General features: G+C 58.7%; 3 protein-coding genes across 5 annotated transcripts; 2 read left to right on the forward strand and 1 right to left on the reverse strand.

Moving 5' to 3' along the window:
• Positions 1-898: 898 nt before the first annotated feature.
• On the forward strand, positions 899-10,992 carry PTPN7 (protein tyrosine phosphatase non-receptor type 7). 3 transcript variants are annotated; one of them, XM_066360863.1, is made up of 10 exons: positions 899-993; positions 2,023-2,230; positions 3,526-3,709; positions 3,990-4,074; positions 5,233-5,309; positions 6,505-6,642; positions 6,960-7,070; positions 7,698-7,855; positions 9,079-9,192; positions 9,912-10,992. In XM_066360863.1, exons 2-10 carry the CDS (start codon positions 2,172-2,174, stop codon positions 10,003-10,005), a joined length of 1,020 nt encoding a protein of 339 aa, XP_066216960.1. In that variant the 5' UTR covers positions 899-993; positions 2,023-2,171; the 3' UTR covers positions 10,006-10,992. The 3 variants fall into 3 exon arrangements, with proteins under 3 accessions (XP_066216960.1, XP_066216962.1, XP_066216961.1); XM_066360865.1 differs by having other exon boundaries at positions 3,993-4,074; XM_066360864.1 differs by having other exon boundaries at positions 964-993; positions 2,028-2,230.
• A 1,080-nt stretch (positions 10,993-12,072) lies between these two features.
• On the forward strand, positions 12,073-20,299 carry ARL8A (ADP ribosylation factor like GTPase 8A). Its single transcript, XM_066379531.1, has 7 exons — positions 12,073-12,431; positions 17,003-17,083; positions 17,190-17,263; positions 18,297-18,390; positions 18,526-18,593; positions 18,763-18,833; positions 19,231-20,299. Exons 1-7 carry the CDS (start codon positions 12,309-12,311, stop codon positions 19,278-19,280), a joined length of 561 nt encoding a protein of 186 aa, XP_066235628.1. The 5' UTR covers positions 12,073-12,308; the 3' UTR covers positions 19,281-20,299.
• A 2,856-nt stretch (positions 20,300-23,155) lies between these two features.
• GPR37L1 (G protein-coupled receptor 37 like 1) lies at positions 23,156-27,646 on the reverse strand. Its single transcript, XM_066379544.1, has 2 exons — positions 26,914-27,646; positions 23,156-24,552 (listed from the first exon to the last, which is right to left on the reverse strand). The coding sequence occupies exons 1-2, from the start codon at positions 27,565-27,567 to the stop codon at positions 23,740-23,742; spliced, it is 1,467 nt and encodes a 488-aa protein (XP_066235641.1). The 5' UTR covers positions 27,568-27,646; the 3' UTR covers positions 23,156-23,739.
• Between the last annotated feature and the right edge of the window lie 142 nt (positions 27,647-27,788).

The following is a 27,788-nucleotide window of genomic DNA, read 5'->3' on the forward strand; positions in this document are numbered from 1 at the left end:
CCCAAAGGGAACTGAAAGACTAATGCCCACCCATGACCCCACCACCTTGCTTTCCACCCATGAGCTCAGCTCCAAGCTCCTCCGCCAGCTGTGGGACCAGCCTGGTGAGGTTCAGGGTGCCCACAGACATCAAGGTTTGGGCCATGGAAACCGGGGCACTGGCCCCCTGCGGGGGAGGCTTCGCTCGCTTCCTCCTCTCACCCTGAGCTCCCCTAGCTTCCTGTTCTTGATAACAATCACCAGCTTGGCCCAGAGCCGGTGGCCCTCTTTCCAATTCGCTCCTGCCCGCTCTCTGATCTCAGAGCCCCCCAGACCCTCCTGTAAGCTGTCTCTGCTACCTTCTTCCTGGTGGCCGGTCCACCTCTAACCAGTGGAATGAAGCTCAGGGCCTGGGGATTACCCTTTGGGCCCAGCCTGAGCCTTTCTGGCCCACCGTGGAAGAAGACCCCTGCCTCATCTTTTCCCCACCCCATCCCCATCTGTGCCCAAGGCCTGTGCCTGACTGTGAACCCCCCATTCTGGAAGGGGCAAGTGTAGCCAGGGCCAGGGTTCTGAGGCAGAAGCCGAGACATGGGCATCAGTCTCTGGCCGAGGTCAGCCGGAACAACAGCAAGTGGGGGTCAGCTGAGCTCTGCCCAGCAAGCACGCAGAGGCTGGACATGACCAACCAAGTGGAGAAACAGCCGAGGAAAAGGGTTTGGAATGAGGGAACTGGGGTGGCCAGGAATGTCCCTCTCACATCCAGTCCCAGGAGAAGGGCCTTGGTCCCAGGACAGAGGTTTGAGGACACTGCCAGCCTGTCCCCCGAGGGCACAGCAGGAGGATCTGACCCCTGGCGGTGGCAGAATGGCAGCGTGCAGCTGGGTGTGCGTGGGTGGCAGCAAGAGGGGTGGAGGGAGGAAGCTGGCTTCTTGAAGCTTCCTTAGCCTCAAAGACAGATTGACAGACAGACAGACAGCTGGAAAGAGGCAGCCAGGGGGCACAGCTGCTTTGGTAAGTCCAGAATGGGGGAAGGAGGACTCCTGTGGTCCTCGGGTGGTGGGAACCCTGGAGACATGGGCGGGCATCTCCAAGGAGGGTGCACTGGGTGCCACATTTTCCAGCTAAGAAAAGAGTGCAGACCTAGCTGATGTCCCTGAGGGGCCAGGGCCGGGGCTGCAGGGGCTACCAGAATGGCAGAGCTTAGGGGCCTCTCCTGCCGTGGAAGAGCCCCTCTGTACACCCACATCATCAGCATGGGCCACTGTTCCCTCACCTTGGTCCCTGCAACCTTAGAGCCTTAGGGACTCTGATACCCCCCCCACACACACACACCCCGGATATTGTGACCTGGCTCTGGAAAATGGGGACTGTCCCCTAAGAGGAGATGGTCCTCAACCTCCATGCCCCCTGCCTGCCCCCAGTGTCTCCTCACCATGCTGCCGGCGCTCAAGAGCTTGGTGAGGCCATTTCCTGTGACGGTTAGGGAGGCAGGAGATGGGGGGATGGGCAGAGGAGGAAGGAACACCCCCTAGTCTACCTCCCTGGACGGAGACCCCCAAAGACAGGATAAACTCAGGAGGGGACGGCCAGCAGTCAGGAGAGGGTCCTGCTAGGGGCTGGCCACCTGCACGCCCGGGTCCCCACTGACTGCAAGAGGAGGCAAGTTTCTCCCTAGGAGCAGGCCCATGGGGCCGGGTTTGTAGGGCTATCTGTGAGCTGCCCCCTCCCTTCTGCACGGAACACCCACTCCAAATTTCCTCCCTTGTCTTCTCCCCCCTGGGCCCCAGCCTACGGCCCCTGAACGTGGCCTCAGGCCACCCTTTGCCCTGTTCTGCTCCTTCGGGGTTCTTTTCTATCCTCACCCAGTCTCTACCCTCATCCTGCCCTCCCTCTAGCCCCAGACTGCTGGCCGCCCTGGGTCCCCCAGCGGAGGTCCTGGCCTTCCCATGGTGCAAATGACACCACTGTGAGGGAACAGGAGACACCTCAGTGAAAATAGAATGCAACATATGGGCCTGGGGTCCTTCTCCTGTCCCGCAGGTCAGCAGTCAGCAGCCTGGGGATCTGTCTTTCAAGTGAACCTCATGGCTGAATGAGCCTCCCCTGGGCCCAGCACCCGCCCAGCATGATCCAGGCCTGTGGGGGGGCGTTCCAGAGCACCACTGCCGGCCTGGTCTTTGGGGGCAGCCATGACCCAGCCTCCACCCGCCAAAGCACCAGCCAAGAAGCATGTGAGGCTGCAGGAGAGGTGAGACCCTTCCCAGGGGAGGAGTCTTCCTGGCCCTGCCCCCTGGCCCCTCCATTCTTTTTTTTTCCCCCCTAAGATTTATTTATTTATTTATTTATTTATTTATTTATTTATTTATCTATTTGAAGCTGGAAACGGGGAGAGACAGTCAGACAGACTCCCGCATGCGCCCGACCGGGATCCACCCGGCACGCCCACCAGGGGCGACGCTCTGCCCACCAGGGGGCGATGCTCTGCCCCTCCGGGGCATCGCTCTGCTGCGACCAGAGCCACTCTAGCGCCTGGGGCAGAGGCCAAGGAGCCATCCCCAGCGCCCGGGCCATCTTTGCTCCAATGGAGCCTTGGCTGCGGGAGGGGAAGAGAGAGACAGAGAGGAAGGAGAGAGGGAGGGGTGGAGAAGCAAATGGGTGCTTCTCCTATGTGCCCTGGCCGGGAATTGAACCCGGGTCCCCCGCACGCCAGGCCGACGCTCTACCGCTGAGCCAACTGGCCAGGGCTATTTATTTATTTTTTAATTTTATTTTTTTTTACAAAGACAGAGAATGAGTCAGAGAGAAGGATAGACAGAGACAGACAGGAACGGAGAGAGATGAGAAGCATCAGTCATTAGTTTTTTCATTGCGCGTTGTTGCAACACCTTAGTTGTTCATTGATTGCTTTCTCATATGTGCCTTGACCGCGGGCCTTCAGCTCGAACCAGTGACCTTGGGTTCAAGCTGGTGGGCTTCTGCTCAAACCAGATGAGCCCGCGCTCCAGCTGGCGACCTCGGGGTCTCGAACCTGGGTCCTCTGCATCCCAGTCCGACGCTCCGTCCACTGCACCACCGCCTGGTCAGGCTGTCCCCTCCATTCTTCACGCCACTTGCCCTGATGCTGAGTCCAGAGGGCCCTCAGCTGTTAACTGTAGCCTGCAAAGGAAACCCGATGTGCTCTTTTACATTAATTTGCATATAATTTACATGCTGGGGCACAGAGTTTTGTGGCAACCTTGTCCTAGTCCCAGGTTGGGTTGTGGAGCCTCTGGCAAAAGGCCATCTTAGGTCTGGATGTAGATCCAAGCTCTGGGGGCCAGGTCTGGGGTGGGACAAGTGGTCAGGTGGGCAGCTGGGCTCCTGGACACCCTGTGCTGGCCGACAAGGGAGAAGAGCTTGTGAAGAGGCCTGAGCCCTGGAACTCGCTGCGCCTTGGGTCGGGGTGAACAGGAGAGGCCTCCTCAGATGTGTCCTATGGCAGAAACAATTGTGAGCAGAGCCAGTGTCCTGAGCACTGACCAGGCACCTGCTGCCTGCCCATAGGCGGGGCTCCAGCGTTGCCCTGGTGCTGGATGTGCGGTCCCTGGGGGCCGTGGAGCCCATATGCTCTGTGAACACACCCCGGGAGATCACCCTGCACTTTCTGCGCACAGCCGGACACCCCCTGACCTGCTGGGCCCTGCAGCACCAGTCCCCCAGCCCCCAGCAGCTGGAAGAGGAGTTCTTGGTAAGAACATGGGGTCCGCCCTGCCCTTCTAGGCAGCTGGCTGGCACCGTTGTACCCTGGGCACTGTGGGCAGTCATCCTCTTCGGGCCCTTAAGGAGGAGAACCCCAGGTTTAGGGAGGAGTCAGCCCCACGGTTTTATTCCACATTCCATCTACCAAGTCCTGCATGTGGCTGCCAGGACGGGCCGACAGTCAGGGCCCAGTGCCACTAGAAGAGGGTGGAGGAGAAAGGGGGCTGGACAGGGATGTCGGCTGCTCACTCGTATCCTCCCTTTACCAGAAGATCCCCCCAAACTTTGTCAACCCCGAGGACCTGGATATTCCTGGCCATGCCTCCAAAGACCGATACAAGACCATTTTGCCAAGTAAGGACTATGGCAGGGAGCACGGGCAGTGGCACAGTCCCTGGGGCTGGAGGCGTTCAGAAGGCAGAATGCATGGCCTCAGCCAGGGAGGAGACAGCGAGCACATGCAGAGCATCTACTCTTAGCGGGCACCCCAGTGCTGCACAGCAGGGGGAGGGTGGGAGCCACAGCAACACAAGAATCAGTGAGAATCAACCCCTCACATGTGTGGGCACTTGCTGGGGGCTATGGTATTATTATCCCCGTTTTACAAGTGGGGAAACTGAGTCGCAGGAACACGGCAGACCTTGCCCAAGGTCACACAGCTATTGGCACCAAACCTTCTTCCTCCCACATGAGGAACTCCCAGCCAAGGTCTGCAAGGGAAGAGACACCGTCAGGAAGGCTCCCAGAGAGGGTCTTGGAGAATCTAAGATGGAGGTTGGGGAGGTCCTGGGGCTGTGAGCTTGCCAGGCCTGGGACCAGCAGCTGCTACATTTCAGAGGCAGCAGGGGGGCCTGTGACCAAGAGGCCCTGGTGATGCTCCCTCCCTGCCTTATCTGGCCAATGTGCCTGGCAACATTCGTTCTTGAGGGCTCAGCTCAGGTTCCTGCCCACCCTCGTCTCCCAGGGCCCAGCCTCAGCCTGCACGGCAGCCCCCAGAGAAGGGAGATTCCTGCCTGAGATTCCCCAGCACATGGGGACTCTCTGCCCAGAGCCAAGCAGGCCCTGGGGGAGTGAGTCCACCCTCCCTGCCTCATGGGCTGGCCTCCTGCTGGGACTGGGGCTCACATGCACTCACCTTTGCATGATTATAGGAAACTTACTCACCAGAATCCCATATTTGCCCTCAGAAAATCTCCCTCCTCGACAGCATCTCTTACCCATTCCTCTGATGCAATCCTGTCCTCCACCCCAAGGACGTGACATCACGTTAGGTCTCTGCTCTCCACCTCCATCCTCGCCAGCCCACCCAGCATGGTGCCTGCAGCCTCCCCAAATTATGGCTCTGAGCACGTCACTCTACTGCTCAAAAATGCACAGTGGCTCCCTGTTGTCTGCACAGAAAATAACCTGCTAGTTACACATAGGTGCTGCGAGAACCTCTCTCTGGCCCTGCCGGATCTGCTTTTGAAGGTCACCCTCTGACCTCTGACCCCCACTGAATTGACCCCTTAGACCCCCAGAGCCGCGTCTGTCTAAGCCGGGCACAGAGCCAAGAGGATGGAGACTACATCAACGCCAACTACATCCGGGTGAGTGGCTGGCCGTGTGGGGCTGAGGGGTCAGCTGGAGGACATTCCCAGGAGTACCTCCCTGCTCCAACTCACGGCTGCCCTGCCAGGCTGGCCCAGACGCTGAATAGTCCTCACAACACCCCCAAGAATACAGAGCAGAGGTTAAACAAGCTGAAGGAAGGGACCCACTGCCTCATCCCTGCCAACTCTGAACAGGGAGGGAGTTGGCGGGTTAAGACAGGTCCCCAGCCTCTCCAGGGCCTAGGTCTTCACGGGAGGTGTGGGCACAGACGGGCATCCCCTCCCCCTTACTTTTCCCCACGCAGCTCCTCTTTTGTAGAAAGGGTTCACATCAGGCCATAGGAGCCAGGGCGAGGTCAGTTCCTCCACAGCATTCCCCTGCCCTGGGCCTTAAATACGTACTATGTGTGAAGTGGCGCCCTCTAGAGGCCAGAAGTGGTAGGACAGCAGTCAGGTGCAGAGAGGTGAGAAGCTGTTAGGCAGGGACTCAGGAACAGGATTCTCATCTGCCAATAGAAACCAGGTGGACAGAGACCCAAATCTCACCACTGTCTTGAGCAGCAGGAAGCTGAGAATTCTTAAGGGGAGAAAAGAGGGCTGGCGAGACCGTGCTTCACGTTGCTAGTAAATACGTGGAAGTAATACGGAAAGCAAGCCATTCATTCAACAAATATTGGATAGTAGTTTCGTAGTCCGTGCCAGGAGAAAGCATTTAAAGAGGATCTGATAGGAGCTAGTCTCTCAGGACTCTCTGAATCTAATCTGCATTATGTTCCTGTAAGATAGAGCATGCCCAATTCACATATGAGAAAGCTGAGGCTCAGGGAAGCAGGGGGACATGCTTGTGGTCCTGCAGGACAGGGATCAGAACCCCGATGGTCCTCACTCCAGAACCCATGTCCTTTTAACCGTGTGCTTCTGGTGTTTGCATCTGTGCGTGCATGTCTCAGTGTGCATATGTGCATCGTGTCTACATGTGCATACACATGGCTACATGTGTATGTATCTACAGATGAATGTGTCTATGTGTGCACGTGTGTGTCTATGTGTGCATGTGTCTATATTGCATTGTGCGCCTCTGTGTACATGCTCCTTGTGTCAGCCTGATCCTAAGACCGGCAGAGGCCATGGTTTGCCTAGAGCTCTCCTCTCACCAGTTCCCCACCCCTCTCTGGGGCACCCACCTGTCTAGGGCTACGATGGGCAGGAGAAGGTCTACATTGCAACCCAAGGCCCCATGCCCAACACTGTGCTGGACTTCTGGGAGATGGTGTGGCAGGAGAAAGTGTCGCTCATTGTCATGCTCACTCAGCTCCGAGAGAGCAAGGAGGTAGGAGGCAGAGTCACACCCTTGGTGAAACCAGAAAGGGCTATACCCCCCACCCACACATACACCTCTACTCAGGGCCACTCACAACTCCCCTGGGAGCTGGGAACACCTGTAGGCAGGCCCAGCTTGCCCCTCTTAGAAAAGTTCCTGAAATACACCCTGTGGAGGCTCTCCAGCCAGAATGAGGGCTCGAAAGAGCAGCTCATCTGCAAAGGAGGTGGGGGTGGGTGGGGGACCACTCCCCTTTCTACTGCCCTGGCCCTGCCCCAGCTGATAGACCCTCCTCCCCCTCTGACTCCCAGCTCCCTCCCTCCTAGAAATGTGTCCACTACTGGCCCATAGATGAGGACAGATACGGGCCTTTCCGCATCTGCGTCCAAGAGGAGAGAAAGCTCCCAGAATACACTGTGCGGCAGCTCTCCATCCAGGTATGGGCCTGGCCCATGGGGTGCTGGGGCTGTCCCCACTCCTCTGGGACTTGGGCCAGGCCAACTGCCACTGGGAGCCTTGGTTGACTCTTCTAACCTTCTTGAACCCAAATCTACAGGAAGTGTTTGAGACACAGGGGACAGAGGGGCATGAGTGCTACTCTCAGGGCAGAGCAGTGAGACAAGTAGGGAGCACAGGGAGACCTACTGAGCTGCCCGCAGGGGAAGTGGGGCCCAGAGAGATAAACACCAGCACGTGGAAGCATGTTTCAAAGCACCTTCTGTCACAGGACAGTGTTTCACATGTCAAAACACTTTTCTATCTACCATTAGCCTCTCGCCTCCCAGGAGGTGAACCAGTGAGACGGCACTGTCCCCATTTTCTCTGTGAAGAAAATGAACTAAAGGAGCATGCATGCCCAGTCACGTGCCAGCTGGAGGCAGAGAGGAACCGTCCCCTCTCCCAGCCAGGGTTGCTTCCGAGCACTTCGGAGGCGGGTGGGAGAGACTGGGGAAAGCAGGAAAAAGAGCTGACCTTACCAGCTCAGGGTCCATGACCACTCCCGGGGTCATTCCAGCTTTGTCCTCCACTCTGACCCTGGCTCTCGTGCCTTGTCCCTGTGCCAGCACCAGGAGGCATGCCGGTCAGTGAAGCACATCCTCTTCTCAGCCTGGCCTGACCACCAGACCCCGGAGTCAGCGGGGCCGCTGCTGCGCCTGGTGGCGGAGGTGGAGGAGAGTCCCGAGACAGCCACGGGCATGGGGCCCATTGTGGTCCACTGCAGGTACAGGGCCCCGCCCTCCACACAGCCCAACCTGGGCTTTTTTTTTTTTTTACAGAGACAGAGAGAGAGTCAGAGAGAGGGATAGACAGGGACAGACAGACAGGAATGGAGAGATGAGAAGCATCAATCATTAGTTTTTCATTGCACATTGCGACACCTTAATTGTTCATTGATTGCTTTCTCATATATGCCTTGACCCGGGCCTTCAGCAGACCGAGTGACCCCTTGCTTGAGCCAGCGACCTTGGGTCCAAGCTGGTGAGCTTTTGCTCAAGCCAGATGAGCCCGCACTCAAGCTGGCGACCTCGGGGTCTCGAACCTGGGTCCTCGGCATCCCAGTCCGACGCTCTATCCACTGCGCCACCGCCTGGTCAGGCCCAACCCGGGCTTTGACCAGAGCAGGTTTTCCAGGACAAAAGATGTCTAAGCTAAGCTAAAACCTGAGAGGTGGTAAGGGGAATGGGACATGGTAAGGGCAGGTGGAATAGCATTTGCAAAAGCCCAGAGATGAGAGGTTCAAATCGACACATTGCTGGGAGCAGAGGTCACACGGGGGTAGTGTGATAAGAGAGGACGAGGGGCCCTCAGAGGCCCAGCTAAGACCCTGGGATTTGCTGTTAGAAAGGAATACTTTGGCCACAACCTAAAAAGTGGGTTGGGGTGGAGTGGGGACCGTGTGGGACACAGAAGCAGAAGGTAGAGACAGAGGGGCTCAGACCCTGCGCCCACACACAGGGGCCCCTGGACGTCAGCCCTGGGAGGTGGCAAGTGGCTTCTCTCAGGGGTCCATACAGGAAGGCTTCCTAAGAAGGAGTCCCGAGAAGACTTCAAAAAAAAGGGCAAGAGAGAGAACTGTGGAGGGACCTGGTAGAGGCAGGGCTGTTGTCAGCAGCTCCGAAGATTCTCACTGGGAGGAAGTCACAGTCAGATAAGGAGGGTGTGGGGTCAGCAAGGCCAGTGTGGGCATTGTCGGTTGGAAACCGCTGTCAAGAGCTCATCAAACAGCCACAGGGACCTAAGGGTGACCTCAGTATGAGGCCAGTAAGAAACATAGCTCCCTCAGGGCCACTGTCCCCTACCAAGGCCTGGCCACCACCCTTGCCCCATGTCCCCGGCCCCCAAACAGAGTGTATTAGTTCCTGCCACTTCCTCTATGGCTTGGAGCTTGGTCCCCATGTCCCCCGGTCCCCTGTGACCTTCCGTTCCCTCCCTGGCAATGTCCAGTGCAGGGATTGGCCGGACCGGCTGCTTCATCGCCACCAGAATAGGCTGCCAGCAGCTGAAAGCCCGAGGGGAAGTGGACATCCTGGGCATTGTGTGCCAACTGCGGTTGGACAGGTGGGTATAAGTAGGACCAAGGAAGCTGACTGGCCCCCGTGCCTCGTAGGGTCAGAATGCCTACAGGCCACCCTGTGAGTTCAGTGAGCCTTCCATCATTTCTTCTGTTTTTTGTTTTGTTCTTTTTGTCTTCATTTTTCCCAAACCCCGATTCAGGGAAAAGGCAGGGGAATGGGGTTTGGTTGGTTCTAGATCCCAGGCCGTGACAGGTGATGCATAGGTCACTGGATCTGGTGACAGAGGACCGAGAGCAAATTGGGATGTGCACCCCAGAGCTGCCCCATCTCTAGTGACACGTGATGGCCCCTTCTGCAGACAGAGGCCACGAGGACTGAGTTCACTTGGGTGAAAGCAGTTGGGGGATGTGAGAACCTAGGACACACATTGCGGGGTGATTATTTTCACGTTGAAGATGACTGGGAAGAGGAAATTGTGGTGCCCCAGGAATATTCTTGGCCAGGCCTAAGGAATTGGGGGCCTGTTCTGCCCCAGCAGCTGAGGAGTCAGAGACCATGTGCCAGTATGGGCATCTGCCCCTTGGCACAGGCCACCCCAGGCTCGGCGCTGAGTAAGGGGCAGGGGCTCCCATGGTGGGGAGGTCTGAAGGGGCAGCAGGAGTGGAAAGTAGGGAGGACAAATCCAGGTGAAGGGGCTGGCAGGCTCCCCAGGGAAGTCAGGATTGCCTTAGGGACTCATGGTCTGTGTGCTTGTCCCCACAGGGGGGGCATGATCCAGACCACGGAGCAGTACCAGTTTCTGCACCACACCTTGGCCTTGTATGCTGCCCAGCTCCCAAGGAAGCCCAGCCCCTGACCCCTGGCACCCTATACCAGCCAGAGTGCCCTTTCCCCCATGCCTGGGAAGGTGGGTCTGGGGAAAGTGGACCTTGCCACCTGTGGAACCCCTGGGTGGGCATGGGAAAGGGATGCCTCTCAGTAAGCGTGTGTGGTCACAGGACACTGGTCAGCCAGGACCACGGCCAGACTCCAAGGTCCTCACCACTTGCCACTCCTCTGCTTCCTCAAGTGGACAGCACGGGGAACCCCCCTTGTCCCTCTGAACTTAAGGACAGGAGCTGGCATTTCAACAGACCTGAGAGATACGCCCAGGTGCCCTGCGAGCATTAGCTTCTGTGTGTGATGGGACGCTCCATGCTTTGCCGACATTAAGGAAAACCAGTCAGAAACTGCTGCAGCTATATTGCTTTCCGGGTCAGCAAGACCATCTCCCCGGGACCCTGCTCAGGAAAGCCTGGCCCTGACTTGGTTCAGTTGTCATCATCCCAGCAGTGACTCAAGTCCTTGCCCCACCTCTGGGAGGACCTCCAGCCTCCCAGATGCCCCCTGAGCCACATGTGTCCTGGAGGACAGGACAGGCAGTTGAAGCCTCTGGAAGAGGAAAAGTGTGGGGACTCCTCAGAGGCCCAGAGGGCTGCCCTGCCTCTGTAACTGCCGGCCACTCACCCCAGCTTCTCCCGACTGACTCTGAAGAGGGCACCACACTGAGACGGGGACTATACTCTTCCCACCCTGCCTGGCTGGTCTTCCTGAGGAACTCCTCCTCCCCTACAGCTCCAGGAAGGCACTCGCCCACACCTGTCTCCCTGTGAAGCTAGGCCATGCACTCCCAAGTGCCTGATCCTGCCCAGAGCACAGATGCAGCCAGGGGGAAAGCCATCTTATAAGTGTCAGCCCACAGGCTCCCCTCCCTGGGCACGTGGCCCCAACCATGTCATACATGCCCAGGATTTAGTGGCACAGCTCTGGGAAAGGAGGCATGTGGAAAAATAAAGACCCTTGGATGGCTGATTCAGTCCCTCTCTGCTGTGTGCCAGGCCTCTGGAGCCTCTTTAGAGTAGCCCAGGGACGGAAGGCCCTCACAGCCTGGGGCAGCCTGCTGCTGTCAGGATGGGCACTTCCCTAGTCCCTCTGGGGACACACAAAGTGAAACTGAGCCAATTTAAGGAATGGGGCAAGGTGTGCCTTAGGAGCTAGAGAGGGACCAATAAGGAGCAGAGACTGGGAAGATGGTTCTGAATGACCCAGAATGCCATGCTGGGCCAACACGGTGATACCTCCATTTGGCAAGTGTGTGACCATCTGAGGTCATCTTAGCTGGGGGTGACAGAGATGGTCAATGACAGTATTCACCTTTAACTAAAACAGGCTACCTGTAAGCACCTGTAACAACCAAGTATTAGGCATAGGTTGGAGATGGCCCAGCCCTGGAGCCTGGGACTGTGGGGGTACAGGCAGCCCCCAGGGTTTGGCAGGCCCTGTGGCAGGTCCTCAGAGGCAGGGCATCAGCAGGCCCACTGTAGAAAACTTTGGCTTTTACCAAAATAGGCCAACTTTTTCAGTTGCCCTGGCTCTTCTCACTGGACCCCACCTCTCCCCGGACCAGCATGATTTTTTCTAAGTATCATAGTGATAGTCCTAAAAAATCAGCATCAACCAGAAACATCGATTTTACTTGGGGCCAGAAGCTCCTAAACAAGTGGTTCAAGTCATGTACGAACAGAACACCATGGGTAGGAAAACCAAACACGGGTGTTACTCTCCACTGGGCACATGCCAGAGGAAGGCACCGGGTGCCCAGGGATGCTCACAGGCAGAGATGGGGGAACAAAGCCTCCGCCGTGCCTTCCCTTTCACAGAGGGCCAATCTTCGTGTCCAGGGAAGTGGCTGAGCCACCCTCTCCAGCCCAGACACGTATTACTGCTTGCCGGGGACCTCATTCACCCCGGGCTCACGACCCTTTAGGAAGGAAGAGGCTGCCAGTCGGGCGCGCCAGCCCGGAAAGGGGACACATAAAAGGAGCCCTCGCTCTCCAAGCGTCCCGGACGCCACAGCCAGCCAGGCCCGGCCCGGCCCAAGCCCGTGGGCCCCGCGCTTCCGCCCCGGACCCGCTCCGGTGGGAGGCGCGCGCGCTCGGGCGCGAGCAGGACGCGGCCCCGGCTCGGCTCCGGGCGCGCGGGGGGCGGCGGCGGAGGAGGCGCGGAGGCCACACCCAGCGGCGAGCCGATCCGGCCGCGAGTCGTCCCGCGCCCGAGCCCCGCGCACCCCCGCGGACCCGGCGCACCGAGGCCGCCCGGCCGAGCGCGAGCGCAGCGACCATGATCGCTTTGTTCAACAAGCTGCTGGACTGGTTCAAGGCCCTGTTCTGGAAGGAGGAGATGGAGCTCACGCTGGTCGGGCTGCAGTACTCGGGCAAGACCACCTTCGTCAACGTGATCGCGGTACGGGAAGCCGGGGAGCCGGGCCGTGGCGCGGCCGCCTGTCCCCGCCCGCTGCGCCGGTGGCCCGGGCGCCGCCTGGCCGGGCGGGCGCCGGGGCGGAGCGGCCGGGCGCCTGGGGCCTAGCGCGGCCCTGGGGACGGGGGCGCACCCCGCTCTCCCGCGGCTGGGATGGCACGGGGAGGGCGGGGAGCCAGGGACAGGGCTGGTGCCCAAGACCGGCGGTCCCGCGGGGTCACGAGGCTGGAGGGATCTTCTGCCCGCCACCCCCGCGCGAGGGGGCATGACGGGGCGAAAGTCGGGGCCCCGCAAACGGAGGGCGGCGGGACAAGCGGCCGGATGGGCCTTTGTGGGGGGGCCCCGAGCCAGGCCAGCCCCACCCTGGAGCTTTAACCCCTTTTTGCCGGAACAGGAAGCCCCGCGGTGAGGTGGAAGGGAGGTGTCCCCGGGGGAGTGGAGTCAGCGGAGGCCCGCAGCTTGGGCCCAGACTCCTCCTCCGGGAGCCCCTCCCGACCGCGGCGTCTGGCTGTCCGGGCAGAATAGCATCGAATAGGGAGTTCGGAGGCTCCACTTGGCTCAGAAGTTGCAGGAGGTGCGGGGAACCAGAGATGATTTGGAGGGGCACTGTCCACCCTGGGGATGGGAGACAGTGGTCTTGGGGGCTTTCTGTAGTCGTGGAAGTGGGCGGTTGTGAGACTGAGGCCCAGGATGCGGTGGGGAAGGAGTTAAAAGTCTCTATCTCTGGAAAAAAGGGGAAGATGAGCTTGGTGGTGGTGTGTGAGCTGGGGCTGCAGTAATGGCTGCGGCCTGCATTTCAGAGCCCGGCTGCATGGGGCTGGACTGGGCTGTGGGGCTCAGGGCTGCGGTTGCCCAGGGACCTGGTCCCTGCCCCCAAACTGGGGCTTCTGAGAATTGTAGATTAGCCAAACACTGGCCAAAAATGCTGATGAGATAGGTCAGCAAAGGAGCTTGGCCGGCCAGCCAGCCTAGGTACCTACCCCTCCAGGTCCCAGAAGGGAGCATTGCCCAAAGACAGGAGGGCAGACGAGAGGCTGGAGGGACAGGTACCTGGTGATCACGTGCTGGGTACTGGCTTTCTTTCTCCAGCTCTGCTCTGCAATGACCTCTGCCCCTTCCTCTACCGGGGCAGACTCTTTGGGCCCATGCTGGGGTCTTGGCACAATGGTTTCTGAGCCAACACAAGCCCCTGGGCTCCTGCGTACCCAGGCTCTGGCCCTGGAGTTAGACACCGCTGTTTAGACTTGGCATTAACCTAGGCTCTTGCATTCTCGAGCAGCAGCACAGTGCTTGACCCTGACCAGCAGGCCCTTGGTGAACAGGCAGTTGGACCCAGGAGATGTCTCTGGGGTGTGGCCAAGAGGAGAAACAAGTTGCTGCTGCCCTCCATGGCTAAGCTGGGGGGTCACCTCAACCCCCAGGGAAGCCTACCAGAACCATTATTGAAACCATGCTCCTGGACAGGTTCCACTGGTATCCCAATGGGTTCTGTTTCCTGGCCGGGAGGCTTTCCTCTAGGCCAGCCTCACATCCAGCCTGGGCCTGTATGGCCGGTCAGGAGCAGAACCCGCGAGCCACAGACTCCACTCTCAGGGTCCAGTGTGTCGGGGATGTACGGAAACAGTTCCCCTCCCCAGCCCATGCGTGCCCCTTTTGATACGAAATTTGTCTTTCAGCACACACATCCTAAATGTCCCGGCAAAGAGGCTTCATGAGAAACCCACCCCAGGTGCTCCAGGCCTCCTGGGCTCCCACATGCCCTCTGCCCGCCCCGTGCATAACCTCTCTTTCTCTCTGAGAGAAACAGAGACTCAGCCCCAAGCTCACCTCCAACTTTCTCAGCCTCCACTCCCTGGGTGTCTGGCCTGTTTGTCTCGGCACCTCTCCCCCCCCACCCCGTTTTGGTTTTCTCACTATGTGAGGTCTGACTGTAAACACAAATGGGGATGATGTGTCTGGCTTCCCAGTGGGCCTGTGTGACCTGGAAAAAAAAATGATAGCACTTCCAGGAACCTAAAACTCATCTTTTGAGTTCTGAAAAACGGGATGCTAGAAAGTAGGTGATGTTGTACCCAAGGGGAAGAAGAGGAGGCTGTTCTTAAACAGTTAAATGTGGGCTGACCTTCAGGTGCCCACAGGCAAGGCTTAGGAGCAGAGATGGGAATCCTAGGAAGATGGACATCTGACTCAATGTGGAGAATTTTGGGAAGCGGGAGCTGACCCCACGTGGAAGGGCCAGGGGGCCTTCAAGTTGGAGACAAGAGGTTGGGTTGGGTGACTTTAGGGTCACAACAGCCCCCCCTTATCTTCAGGGAGAGGTGCCAAGACCCCAGGATGCCTGAAATCGCCGATAGCACCCAACCGTACCGTTGCCGTGTTTCTCCCTGTGCCGTTTCTCACTTGCGATCAAGTTTACTTGGTAAATTAGTCACAGTGAGAGATGAACAACGACGATTAATTATAAGATAGAACAATTATAGCAATATACTGACATCAAAGTTACATGACTATGGTCTCTCGCTGTCAAAGTATCTCATTGTCCTGCATATGCAGTGTGGAGACTCTGGACAAAGGGACGATTCTTGTCCCAGGCAGGACAAGGTGGGACGGTGCAAGATTTCATCATGCCCCTCAGAACGGTGCCAGATCTAAAATGTATGAATCGTGTATTTGTGGGATTTCCCACTTAATATTTTTGGACCTTGGTTGACCGCAGGTAACTTCTGACCATCAGTGAGGAACTTGTAAGAACAGGAGGCAAGAGCAGGGACCGGAAGTCCTCACCAGCTTCCCAGTTAGTGCCGCCCACAGGGGCACTGGAAACCAGGGGTTCCTCATGGCGTCCTGTTTGCCCAAGATCACATCTGCCAGCTGGGTTTTCATTTCATGGGGCCCATGTGTCGGTCCTTCTAGTTTCCAAAGAGCAGTGATGGGCCCTGGTGCTGTATCGACCTTTTTCAAGCTTTGGTGACTTTACTCTCCAGTCTCTTTGCAACCAAAGCCCTGCCCCCATTTTGTAGAAAAAAACCCCAAGGCCTAGAGGTTTGAGTGTCTTGTCCCACCTCATGCAGGATGGGAGGTAAGCAGTGACTGGGCTCCATGTCTTCTCTGGCCAGGATGGGAATGAAGTAGACATTGGTCCAGCAGGTGCCTCGTCCCACCTGGTACCCCATACGATGTGCAGGATAACAGGACCTGTGGCTGTGCTGTCCCTGTTCATCCTGAAAAGGAGCAGCTGCTTCAGGACACCTCTCTTTCCCTCAGTGATTCCTGACCACTGGGGGCACTTGAACCCTTTTGATAGCTGATGGAACTTAGAGGCCCTATCCCCACAAAAAGACACAAGTGTCTGCACGCGGGTTGTACAGTGCTGGGAGTCAGGAATCTCCAAAGTCCACATGGGCCCTGGGTGTGGCGCCCTCGCTCTCATCATGAACAGGAGTCCTGGGATCTCAGTCCGCACATCCGAGGGCCTGAACAAGGGGGGGCTCCTTAAAGAGTAAGAGAGGCAATCTGGGCACGCTCATTCAGAGGAGACCTTGGGGCGGGCTCATGGGTTCTGAAGATGCCACCATCTCCAACACCTTGCTCACAGTCAGATCCCCTGAGCTCTTTGGGTGACCTGAGGTGAACTGTCCCCACCACCCGGCAGAAGAAAGTGGGGTATAAAGGAACAAGGCGCTCACCCTCAGGGACCAGGTTGAGTCATCCCCAGCCTGCCTCTGGGGGCAAGAGGAAGGATCCAGCACGGGAACGTGGAGATGACCATGAGGGTGTTTGGTCTGGCCAGTAGCTGCTCTGAAGCAATCTAAAGATCTTGGAGACAGTTTAGGGGGAGAAATGAAAATGATTAGAATTTGAAAATGGGTTCTGGGATACTGAATTACAGTCAGCTCCTAACCATTCAGCAACGTTAGCCAATGTCAATACAATGTGGTCCCTCTCTCAGAGAAGATGTCTGTTTAGGGGGTGCACGTGGTCAACAGATCCCACAGACTGTGGATGCTGCATCCTAACGGGCACCGCGTGGTGCAAATAAACAAACCTGGGGGTGATCCAGGAATTGCTGGCTGTGCATTGCGTTTTGGGGGTAGCCAGTTCACCTCCCAAAAGTTTGATATGAATATTTCCTACTTGTTTGAAAACACGTCTGCTTCCCTTGAGACACCCCCCACCCCACCGCCTGCCCTATTCCCCATGATGTGTTCAGGGTTCTTCTGCTGGGAGGTGTCTGTTCCTCTCCACTGGAGACCAATTCCAGGGAAGGGACTTCTGTTCCAACAGGGAAGCCGGGTCAGACCTTTGGGGGGATGTGTTCTAGGTCTAGGTGGAGAGGTGTATGGGGTTCTTCACTCACAGGAGACCTCCAGGTGTGGGGCAGGTGCCTGGGGATGCCCCTGAGCTGGTCCCCAGGACCTCCAGCACATGCAGGGGGACGACGGAGGAGCTCTGGCCTGTTCTCTGTGTCATTTTCACAGCCCAGCCATCTGGGAGGAGCGTGCGGGTCCTGTGGCTTGTTGCTCCTTTTCCGAGTCTGACTTTTCCTTTCCCTACAGTCAGGACAGTTCAACGAGGACATGATCCCCACGGTGGGTTTCAACATGCGCAAGATCACCAAGGGCAATGTGACCATCAAGGTGGGCGTGGAGGGCCAGGCTGGGTCAGGGGGTTGCAGGAACCTGGGAGGCAGGAGGGTTTGGTTGCCTGCCTGCAGCTCAGACCACAGCATTTCTTCTTGCTCAGCTCTGGGACATCGGGGGACAGCCCCGTTTCCGCAGCATGTGGGAACGCTACTGCCGAGGAGTGAGCGCCATTGTGTAAGTGCCGTGGGGTCACGACTGTGGCCTCCTCTGGTCCCCTGGCCTTGCCACCTGTGAGGGCCCAGGCGCAGAGCTGATTAGCGATAATCCTGGTTTGTGACCAGCTGCCCATGCACAGCAGGACGTGCCTCCTCACTGTCCCCTACGTCCCCGAGACCCGCAGTCACCACCAACTGGAATTTTACAGGGTTTAAATGGTTCCTTCCCTTGCTTTTTTTTTCTTTTTTTCTGAAGTTGGAAACAGGGAGGCAGTCAGACAGACTCCCGCATGTGCCCAACCGGGATCCACCTGGCATGCCCACCAGGGGGCGATGCTCTGCCCATCGGGGCGTTGCTCTGTTGCAACCAGAGCCATTCTAGCACCTGAGGCAGAGGCCATAGAGCCATCCCCAGTACCCGGGCCAACTTTGCTCCAATGGAGCCTTGGCTGCAGGAGGGGAAGAGAGAGACAGAGAGGAAGGAGAGGGGGAGGGGTGGAGAAGCAGATGGGCGCTTCTCCTGTGTGCCCTGGCCGGGAATTAAACCCGGGACTCCTGCACACCAGGCCAACGCTCTACCACTGAGCCAACCGGCCAGGGCCCCTTCCCTTGCTTTTTAAAAATAATGTTACTATGCAAGTGCACGCCCCAACAGGAATTTAGTTTTCATTGTTTTTAACCGGCCTTTTGAGAGCTCTCACTGCAAGCAAACCTCCTGGCCCGCCTTTGCTCTGTGCCTTCAACCTTATGAAGTTTCCCTGCAAAAATGCCAGAGGGTCACTCCTGGGAGGGAGGGCTCCTGGCTAATCCTGCAGGGCCCAAGCTCTGCCACTAGAGGGGACTTTGGAAGACAGGACATGAGGCCTGGGGAGGGTCTGCAGATTTCACTTCCATCAATCCAGGAACCGTCCCTGAAGCCCCTAACAGGCCCCATGGCCCATAGAGCCAGAGGGGATCAGGCGGACACAGAGGTTTTTCTGCCCCAGGCCACAGCTCCTGTCCCTCCCTCTCGGCCTGCGGTGTCACATACTGTACCACCCTGTCTCCCCCAGGTACATGGTGGATGCTGCTGACCAGGAGAAGATCGAGGCCTCCAAGAACGAGCTGCACAACCTGCTGGACAAGCCCCAGCTGCAGGGGATCCCGGTCAGCCTCTGCTGGGGTGGGAGGGCAGGGAGCTGGATTCACTGGACGGATGATGGAGGACATGGGCGGGGGCCCAGGGGGCTGAAGCATGGCCACAGCCGCCCTGGACCTGGGCCTGCCCTCCCTTCTCTGTAGGTCTTAGTCCTGGGAAACAAGCGAGACCTCCCAGGAGCTCTGGATGAGAAGGAGCTGATTGAGAAAATGTGAGTCTGGTGACCTGTCCTTCCTCCCTGTTCCCCAAATCCCAGCCGGCAAGCTGCTGCTCTCAGAGCCAGCCACACGGTGGCAGCAGAGCCCACCTTCCCAGGGACCTGGGGAGCCCCGCCCTCCCCACAGGCCTCGGGGGCAGATGCCTCTCTGGTGTCCCTGCAGGAATCTATCTGCCATCCAGGACCGGGAGATCTGCTGCTACTCCATCTCCTGCAAAGAAAAAGACAACATCGGTGCGCGGGGTCAGGGATTGTCTGCGTTTTAGGTGGTAGGGGCCAGGGATGGGGGAGGAGCCCTGTGGGAGGATCACTGTGTGATCTGGAGCAGATGCCTCCAGCCCTGCCTGGGCTTCCCCACCTGTAACACCCCCGAATTGGACAGGGTGCTTCCCCAGCCCCCTCCTGCTCTGACTCTGAGTGTCCAGACACCCCCCTGCCCCCTGCCTGAGGCTGTTCAGAGCTGGATGGCTCTGGACTTGGATGCCCTTAGGGTTGATCCTGGCTGCAGTCTGGGAGCCCTGGCTTATGTCAGTCACTCCCCACAGTCACTCCCCAGGTGTTGCTTGGCCTCCCCCGGGGGGCCCAGCACTGACAGTTGTATCACCTTCTCTCTTGTCCATCCACCACCCAGACATCACCCTACAGTGGCTTATTCAACACTCAAAGTCACGGAGAAGCTGAGACTGCAGCCCTTCTCGGACCAGGGACCCTCCATCTGAACCTGATGCCAAGCTCCCCCTTGCCCCCCCTTGCCATCCCCCATCTCCCCAAAGCCCATCCCTCGTCACTGGTGTGGGGAGAGACCCTCTGGGGATCCCAGAGTCCTGTTCTGCTGAGGTTTGAACTCCTATTTTTATTGTAAAATAAATCGCTCCCTTCTGGTCCCCTAACCACTCCCATGTTCTCTCCTCCTGGGTCCCCTCCCCCACCTGCCTTCCTCTCTCCACAGTCTCCAGCCCCCTGCCCCTGCTCACCCCACCCCTGTCCTCCTCTTTTCAACACTCTTCTGTTATTGTCCTGTGTGTACAGTATATATATGTATATATATTTTAATTTTTTAATTTAAGCAAAGACTAAAACCAACCATTCGATGCTGCAGGGGCTGGTCAGGACCTGGGAGGGCAGCCTGGTGAGAGGCTGCAGGGATGTGGGCTGGCCCAGGGCAAGTTCAGATCTGGGAAGGTGGAGGTCGGCACTTGGGGCAGGTACCAGCCTGGGCACTGGTGGCCGTCCCATGTCCTGTGCGTCCCCTCATCCCAGTCTGGCCATCCCTGCTTGCGTATCACAGGCTGATGGAGCACCCAGAGGCGCCGCTCTCCGTCCCCAGCCTCCCGGGGCCCCAGGCACAGCCAGCGGCCCGAGACCACCCAGCCCACAGAGCGGGAGCCCAGCACCTGTGCCCATCTCTCTCCCGCAGCCCCTGCCCCGCCCGGGCCCCGCCCCCACGGGCACCTCACTTTTTGTTCACGTTCCTCAGAGCAGCCCAGGAGAGAACTCCGCACAGGGGGGTTGCCTCTTTGGGTTTTGTGTTCCATTTGTTTATTTGTTTAATTTAATGATTTGTAAAAGTGATGGTCCTCTTCCTTTTTTATACTTTTCAGCTCATATTTAACCTCTGTTTGGAAAACAATTCTTGTAACTGTACATTTTTTTGCCTCCTAACAACAACAACACGAATAAATTAGCAATTTTGTGCTGGAGTGTGGTGACTGCTCCTTTATCATAGATGGTTTGACTGGGGCCCAGGGCCATGGTTCTCCGCACTCGGGCTCCCAGTGGCACCTCATGGGTGGCCTCCCCATGTGTGTGCCCTCACCCACCTCATCTCTGTCTCCAGTCAGACTTGTGGCCCCAGTTGGAAGCCTGCAGCAGGCAAGTGGAGCTCAGGGGCTTGTTTAATGAACCTCCCGAGGCCTGGGGCATCATGGCTGGGGGACAAGGCCTCTGTGTAAGGTTGGTGGATAATGGGGGATGGCGCGGGTCTGAGTTCCCCACGTGACCATCCCCCATTATCCACCGACCTTACACTCTGTCTTAGAGACCGGCCAGGACCACACCTGGGCCGGAGCCAGCTCTCTGTCCTCAGGTCCTCGTGGCCTCGCTGCTCGTTTCCCGGGAGAGGCTGTGTCCTCACCCCTCTGCCCACTGCCAGCCTTCTTCGCACCCACAACCTGTGTGCCCCTCATTGCCCGGGGCTGCCGGCCCTGCTCACCCAAATCCGAGGCCATCTTGACCCAGTTTTGCAGTAAGCCCCGCCTCTCCTCTTCTCCATCTCCCCGACTCCCCCCCCCCCCTCACCCTGGAAACAGAGCAGGCCCTGCAGAACACTGTGGCCCTCACCTGCCCCTGCAGGGGGACAGAGCTGCCCTTCTCTTCAGGGCCCCGGGCCTAGGCCTGCCCTGTTGGCTCTGAGCTGTACCAGCCCTGCCTGTCTGTTGTCCCACCTGCGCCCTGGGCTTCCTCCCCGAGGCGCCTGCCAGTCATCAATGCTGGAGGACATTTTTACCACTGGAGGAGATTGGGGGAAATCAGAGTAGAATTTAAGCCCATGATTTTAGGGTGCCTTCCTAAACACAGTCCCCTACTGCAGAGGTTGAAGCTGGGGTTGGGCTAACCCTACTGTCTCTTGGTGACAGGCGTTGCCCCTGGCCTGGAGCCCAGGGAGCAGGGCGAGGGTTGTTCCAGGGGTGACATGCCTCTCAGGTCATCCTCCAGGGAGAGTGAGGTTTGAGATGAAACGTCCTGCCCCAGGGCCTCCACACCTAACATGAGCACGTGAAGAACCTGAACAGGAACTGATGAGCACTGCCCACGCCCAGGTGAGTGGACACCTGCCTAGGCCAGGCCGGCTCTAGCCCTCAGAATTTAAGTCCCAAAGGGAAGAAAGGTGCCTGGTGTCCCTGAGGTGTGTTGTCCCGCTTAGACAGCAAAGTCGAGCTAAAACTTCCAGTAACTACATCCAGTGAGGCAATTGTCACCACAAAGTGCACGGTCCCCCCAAACGCCCACAAGCTGCGGGGCCCAAGGGTCTGCCCTCCCATCTGGCACCAGGGTATGAGGGCTGCTCTCCTGTGGTCCATCCCATGGGGAGCAAGTGTCAGTGCCCGGCTTGTCTACCGCCCACCACTGTGCTGAGCCCAGGACCCTAAGCAACAAACGCCACATTGTTCCCCAGTTGGTCCAGGCTGGAGGGACAGTGGCTCTTTCCCAAGACCCGCTGGCCTGCTGACTAATTCTGCAGGCATTCATGCTGGCAGGCGGGGGTAGGGGGTGACAGGGCCTTGGAGCCCCCAGCTGCCCCTCAGCATGGAGCTGGCCAGCCAGCTGGAGGGAGAGGCAGAAGGTATCCTTTGTGGAAGAGGCCCCCAAACAGGATGCTGAGGGGTACCTCCCCTGCTCGGTCCTCCACCCTCCATCCTCAGCTCAGTCCAAATCCCAGACTTTACCTCGGTTCACCCTGGCCCCCCACCCCCCGGGCTTCATCGTGGGGCAGTGAGGACAGTGGCAGGTCATGGAGGAAATGCAGGCCTGCCTTTGGCCCTCCGTTCAACCTGCCCCCCATCTTAAGTTTCTACAGACAAAGCTGGGGCTTCAGTCACTGTGGCAACAGGTCCACTGAGGAACGAAGGGTGGGTGTCCTTCCCAGCACAGCTTGTGCGCGAGGCAGCCATTGCCTAGCAACAGCCTTCCCTCCCTCCTGGCGTAGCCTGCCTAGGGGTGGGTGCCAGGGAGTAAGAACAAGGCTGTTAAGATCCCCAGGAGAGGGGGGAGGAGGCTTGGCTTCAGGACAGGCTGAGGCCAAGGACGGGGTGGGGTGGGGGGGAGGACAGAGGAGAAGGCACCCAGGGTCCTGGCCATCCTGCCTCTCTCCAACTGGGTCCCTGGGGACCCTCTGAGGCCCTAAGCAGATGTTCTAGGTGGGCCTAGCAGGCAGAGTCACCAGTGGGTCCCAGAGCTGCGCTGTGGTCCTGTTGGGTGGCTCTGAACACAGCTGGCTTTCTGGTGCAGGGAGTGGTTGGTGGCCTGGGCTAAGTGTCCCTTCTGGTGTCCCTGGTGCCAGTTGTCTGGGCCCAAACAAGCTTAGGCTCCCAGAGGAGGTGGGATGCCTGGGGAAGGACCAGTGAGAGGAAGTGCAGGGGCCTGAGGTGGAGCTCCCCCTGGATGAAGGGGACTGGGGGAGGGTGGGGGCAAGCAGGGACAGGCAGCTGCAATACAGTTGTGCTGAGTAACAAGAGGGGCTCTCAGAGGCAGAGGCTGGACACCCCGGCTGCTGGTGTCCCTCAAATGGGGGCTTTGTGGAGAGGGGAACAGAGGACAGAGCTAGTAGCCCTCTGGCTTCCCAGGATGGCCATGCTCAGGCCAACAGGAGGACTTAGTGCCCTCAATCCACTCAGCCCCTCTAAAGCCACAGGGCTGGGCAGGGCATCAGCCCCATGCCAGGAAGGGCCAAAGGTGGCCAGGAGTCCCCCACTGAGCACTGCCCATCTGGGGGAAAAGCCCAGGTGCACCTGAATGCTACCAGGACATGATATAAGGAAGTCATGTGGGCACAGGGATAGTTCTACCTAGTTTATTGTTTTTCAAGAAAGGCCTTCTGCAGGGGCACCTAGCAAAGGGCATGGGGCAGGGCAACCGTGCCATCAGAGGAGAGAGAAACCTCCGGAGAAGAGACAGTGTCAGGAGGAGGAAGTTGTCCAGGCGAGGACAGACCAGGTCCAGAGAAGAGTCAAGCCTGGCTGGCCCCCCAGGAGTCTCTCATTCCCAGACTGGTGGCACAGGGTACAGAGGGCACACCTGAAGTGCACCAGGCTCCAAGGCAGAGGGGAAGGGCTGGGGTCTGCTGAATTCTGGCTCCCAGCCTGCAGGACTGAAAGATTTGGGCAGCTCTAAGGATCCGCTAGCATCACCGTCCACTCCTAGCGAGGACAGGAAGGTCCCACAGGGTGACTGGGAGGCCCTGCTTGGGGAAGAGGCTTGGACAGGCCCGAATCTCAGCACAAGCAACCCAGTCCACCTCCAGATAGCAAGATGGACGGAAAAGTCAGACCCATGGGGACAAAGACACTAGACACTCTGGGTTGGGGGGCGCCCCCTCACAGCCCACTTGCCCCTTTTCCAGGCCTCCCTCTGGGGCCTGGCCTCAGCACGGTGTGCCCAGGGGCAGGAGTGGGGGCGACTCCCTGGGCTTGTGGAAGTAGATGGAGGAGGACATCTCTGTCTTGAGCTTGCTGTCCGAGCCGGGTGTGGCCGCAGCATCCGAGGTGCCGCCACAGTCCTCACAGCAGCAGCAGCAGCAGTCAAGGAAGGCCCGGCCCAGCGGCCGGGACACACAGAGCAGTAGTACAGGGGTGATGGCGCCCTTGAAAAAGGTAGAGAACTGGGTGACGAGGCCCAGCAGGCCCAGGGTCTGGCGGGTCAGCTCAGAGGACAGGTAGGCCAGCACGATGTTGCAGACATTCTCGGGCAGCGTGCACAGGGCGTAGACCACGGTCAGGCCCACCACAGTGCTGTTGAGCTGGCTCTCACACTGCTCGTTCTTGCCTGCCCGGCACTCTGGCTTCCTCCCAGGGGGGCCCCGCACGCGCCATGTCACCAGCTGGCAGGTGACCGTGAAGAGAATGGGCAGGCAGAAGTAGCAGCCAAAGTACCACCACATGCGGGCGTTCTGGTAGGTCATCACCAGTGAGTAGAGGGACTCAGGCAGGCTGGCCGAGGGTTTCATGACGCATGAGTCTACGGTGCCCGCGGTGGGGGTGGGCTCCTGCGCCAGCTGCCACAACAGGAGCTCGGGCACGGCCAGCATCATGGAGCCCACCCAGATGACAGCCAGCTTGGCCAGGATGGACTGGCACCGCTCGATGGGCCGCACCTTGGGCAGCGTGCTGGTGGCCACGTGGAAGCGGTCAATGCCCAGGGCACAGAGGCTGAAGGTGGTGACCCCCAGAGAGGAGACCTGGGCAAAGATGGGGAAAAGAGGGAAGCCATGGTCAGACCAGGGGTTTAGTCAGATGGGGGTTGAGCAGTAAGCGCAGAGCAGCCGTCGTCGTCAGAGCCGATGGGCATGCATCATTTCGCACATGCCAGGCGCTTCCCCAACGTCCTCAGAGCCTTGCCACCAGCCACCTTCAACGGCACTCAGGTAGGACAAGCCACCTTGTCTAAGTTGAGGTCCACACATAGGTAGGTGGCCTGGCCTCTCTGGCTGGGGGTACATGTGGGTCTCTCTGGCCCTCATGCTCCTGAGACTTAGAAAATGTCTCTACAGGGGAGTCAACACAAGGGCCTCTGGTCTTTGTGGGTGCTCCCATTCCTGTCCCCTATCACGTGCAAATGCATGGTCTCGGGGGAGGGGCCCTCACAAACACACCCCCCCTCACTCTCTCCTTGTCTGCAGAAGCCCCAGCTTGGCTGTGTGGGGTCGAGAACTCGCCCGCCCTCCCTGTGGACTGCTCACTGAGCCCACAGAAAAGCTGCCCGTGAGCCAAGAGGAAGACACCAGGGCAGCCAGGAGAAAGAGACAGAGAGAACAACAGAAGAGGGGCCTCCGGGTTGTCAGAGGACGCAGACCACACAGGGGTTGCCTGCAGATCCCCCTCTGTTCACACTCTTCCCTCTCCAGCTGGGGGGACACAGTCCTAGCTTATGAGTACTGTCACCAAGCAGGGAGACATCCCCAACACCCCTGTAGGGGCAGACTCGGGCTTGGGCACAGTCACCGGCTCTTTCCTTTCCCTGCAGCTCACAAAACGTCTCATGTGTTATTCTGAGAGTCTCCCCTTCTGTAAAGGGGTTCAGTGGCCTTGAATTCTGTCCCTGGACTTTCACCCTGTCATCTGTCCTATTAGGAGGACTCTCCCAGCTGGTGGATGACCTCTGGGCAGCCAGGTGTGCTGAGATCCACACCAGGAAGGGCCAGGCTTTTCTCAAACAGCTGGCCACATCCAGACAAGAGTCCATCCTGTGTCCTCCTCCCTAGACCACTCCCAGCAAAAACCTCCATCTATGGAATTCCTTTCATTCTAAGCACTTCATTTTAAACACCACTTAACCCTTCAAGCATTCATTCTGAGAGTTATTATCACCCCCAATTTACAGACAGGGACGCTGAGGTTTGGGCAGGAAAAGTAACTGACATGTCATTCAGCTCCTGGGGGGCAGAGCCTGGTATCTAATCTTGTCTGCTCAGTTCCAAAGTCCTGTCCACACACTCGCCGCTTGGCTACGCGCTGAACATGGACATAACTGAGAAGCGAAGGCCCCAGTTATAAGGTCTCCTCTCAGGTTTGAGTCCCTAGGGCCACCCCTGGGGTCTCCCTGTGTCACGATGTATAGGACAGGGCTGTCTCAGCTGCTGAAACTCAGAGCCCCTCCCCAAACACGAGTCAGCGTGCACGCGCAGGGATGAGGGCCATCGCCAGAACGGCACCTGTGTTCTGCCGCCTCATCCTTCACCCACCCAGGCAAGTGGCCACGTCATGCCACACACAACCCTCTCGGCCACCCCGGGCAGGCCTGTCATTCCGTCCTCGTGAGGACGCCCCGCAAAGCCGGAACTGGAAAGGCCACTCGCATGTTGCCGCCCCTGCACAGACTGGGGGGCCTCTGCCGGGTCTCACATAGACGCGCCCACTAGTAACTTTGCAATGCTCTGAGTACACAGTCCCTACGTGACGCACGCGCATCCCTCAGCACCGAAGCGCTTGCTTCACACGGAAGTTCCCAGGCTGAGACTAGTGGGTGCTGTAGTACAGTCGACCTGACCGAGACTCCCCCGGAGGCAGTGCCCAGCCAGGTCCTCCCTCTCTGAAGACTGAGGAGTGCACTGGCGATGAGGCCGCCATGACGACTGTCTCAGTGGGAATGAGTCTTTCCCTCTGGTGTTTGCATTCACGGGGAGGGGGAGGGTGTACACGGGGTGATCTGGCAGGGGTGTCTGCCACTGGGGTTCCCGTCCAGACACCACCTTAGGAGGCAGGATGCTGGGGTAACTAGGCGTGGGTGCGGGGCAGCAGCAGAGAAAGGACCCAGGAGACAGAGCGGTGTCCGGGGTGTCAGAAGGCAGCAGCCGGCACATAGTACAGAGGAGGGAACACCTGTCTTGGGCGGCTCCCACAGCAGAGAACCAGCTGAGCAGAACCAGGGCCCTGCACCCCTGAGGCCTGTCTTCCCCGAGACCCTCCCAGAGCTGGTTCCCTACATGTCTCCCTTCCCGTTCACAGGAGAAGCAGTGAAACCAAGCAGCAGGCCCCCAGGGTCCCGTGCTCACACCTCCCACTTCCAGTGGCCCCACGGCTGTGCCCTGCAGGACACTGACCTCTAGGAAGGGCACGGCCCGGCAGGAGACGTCCCCCAGCAGCCTCTGCTTGGTGACCTCGTTGAAGATGACAATGGGCAGGCAAAAGAAGAGGACCAGGAAGTCCCAGAGGGCCAGGCTGGCCAGGATGGAGTTCCAGGCACTCTTCAGGTAGTAGCTGTGCCACACGACGCACATGACGGCCAGGTTGCCCACGATGCCCACAGCGAACACCACCAGGGCCAGCAGCAGGACGGCGTAGGCACTGTAGGAGCTCTCGGTTACCGGGTATAGGGGGTTCTGCATCTGCAGCCTCTGACCCGGAGTCCCCATTAGGTTGCCTTGCAGCTCTGGCCCACTGCCCGGCGTATCCCCAGCATCTGGGCTGGGGCTGGTGCCCACCAAAGGCTTGGTGGGCTGGCCAGCAGGGTGGATGGGCCGGGGGAACTCAGCCCACTCCTCGGGCACATACTGCTGCACCTCCTTGGTCTCCTCATCCTTGGTGCCTCTCTTGGACCGGCTCATCGGCTCTGGGACCTTGGTTTGGTGCCTGCCCAGGTGCAGGGGGGCAGCCCCAGAAACGCTGCTTAGCCCCGTGGCTGACACCATGGCAAGAGAGATGGCCAGCGGCCACAGCCACCGCATGTCCAGACGAGCAGGAGGCAGCTGCCCCATGGAGAGCAGGTGAGGGCAGGGGACCCAGTGCCCTCAGACCCAAGAGAGGCAGCTGGCTGCTCGGTCTACCCCCAGCCAGGCGTCTGGCATCGCCTGCTTGCTCCAGTGGCCTCGGGCCACTCCCTCCCACCCTGCCAGCCACAGGCTGGGCAGGCCCTCTGCTGGACACATGCTCCCGTTGCTGCCCTCCAGGACACGCCTTCTCACGCCCCACAGGGCAA

Source organism: Saccopteryx leptura, chromosome 1 (genome assembly GCF_036850995.1).
Source record: "Saccopteryx leptura isolate mSacLep1 chromosome 1, mSacLep1_pri_phased_curated, whole genome shotgun sequence".
Classification (NCBI taxonomy): Eukaryota; Metazoa; Chordata; class Mammalia; order Chiroptera; family Emballonuridae; genus Saccopteryx; species Saccopteryx leptura.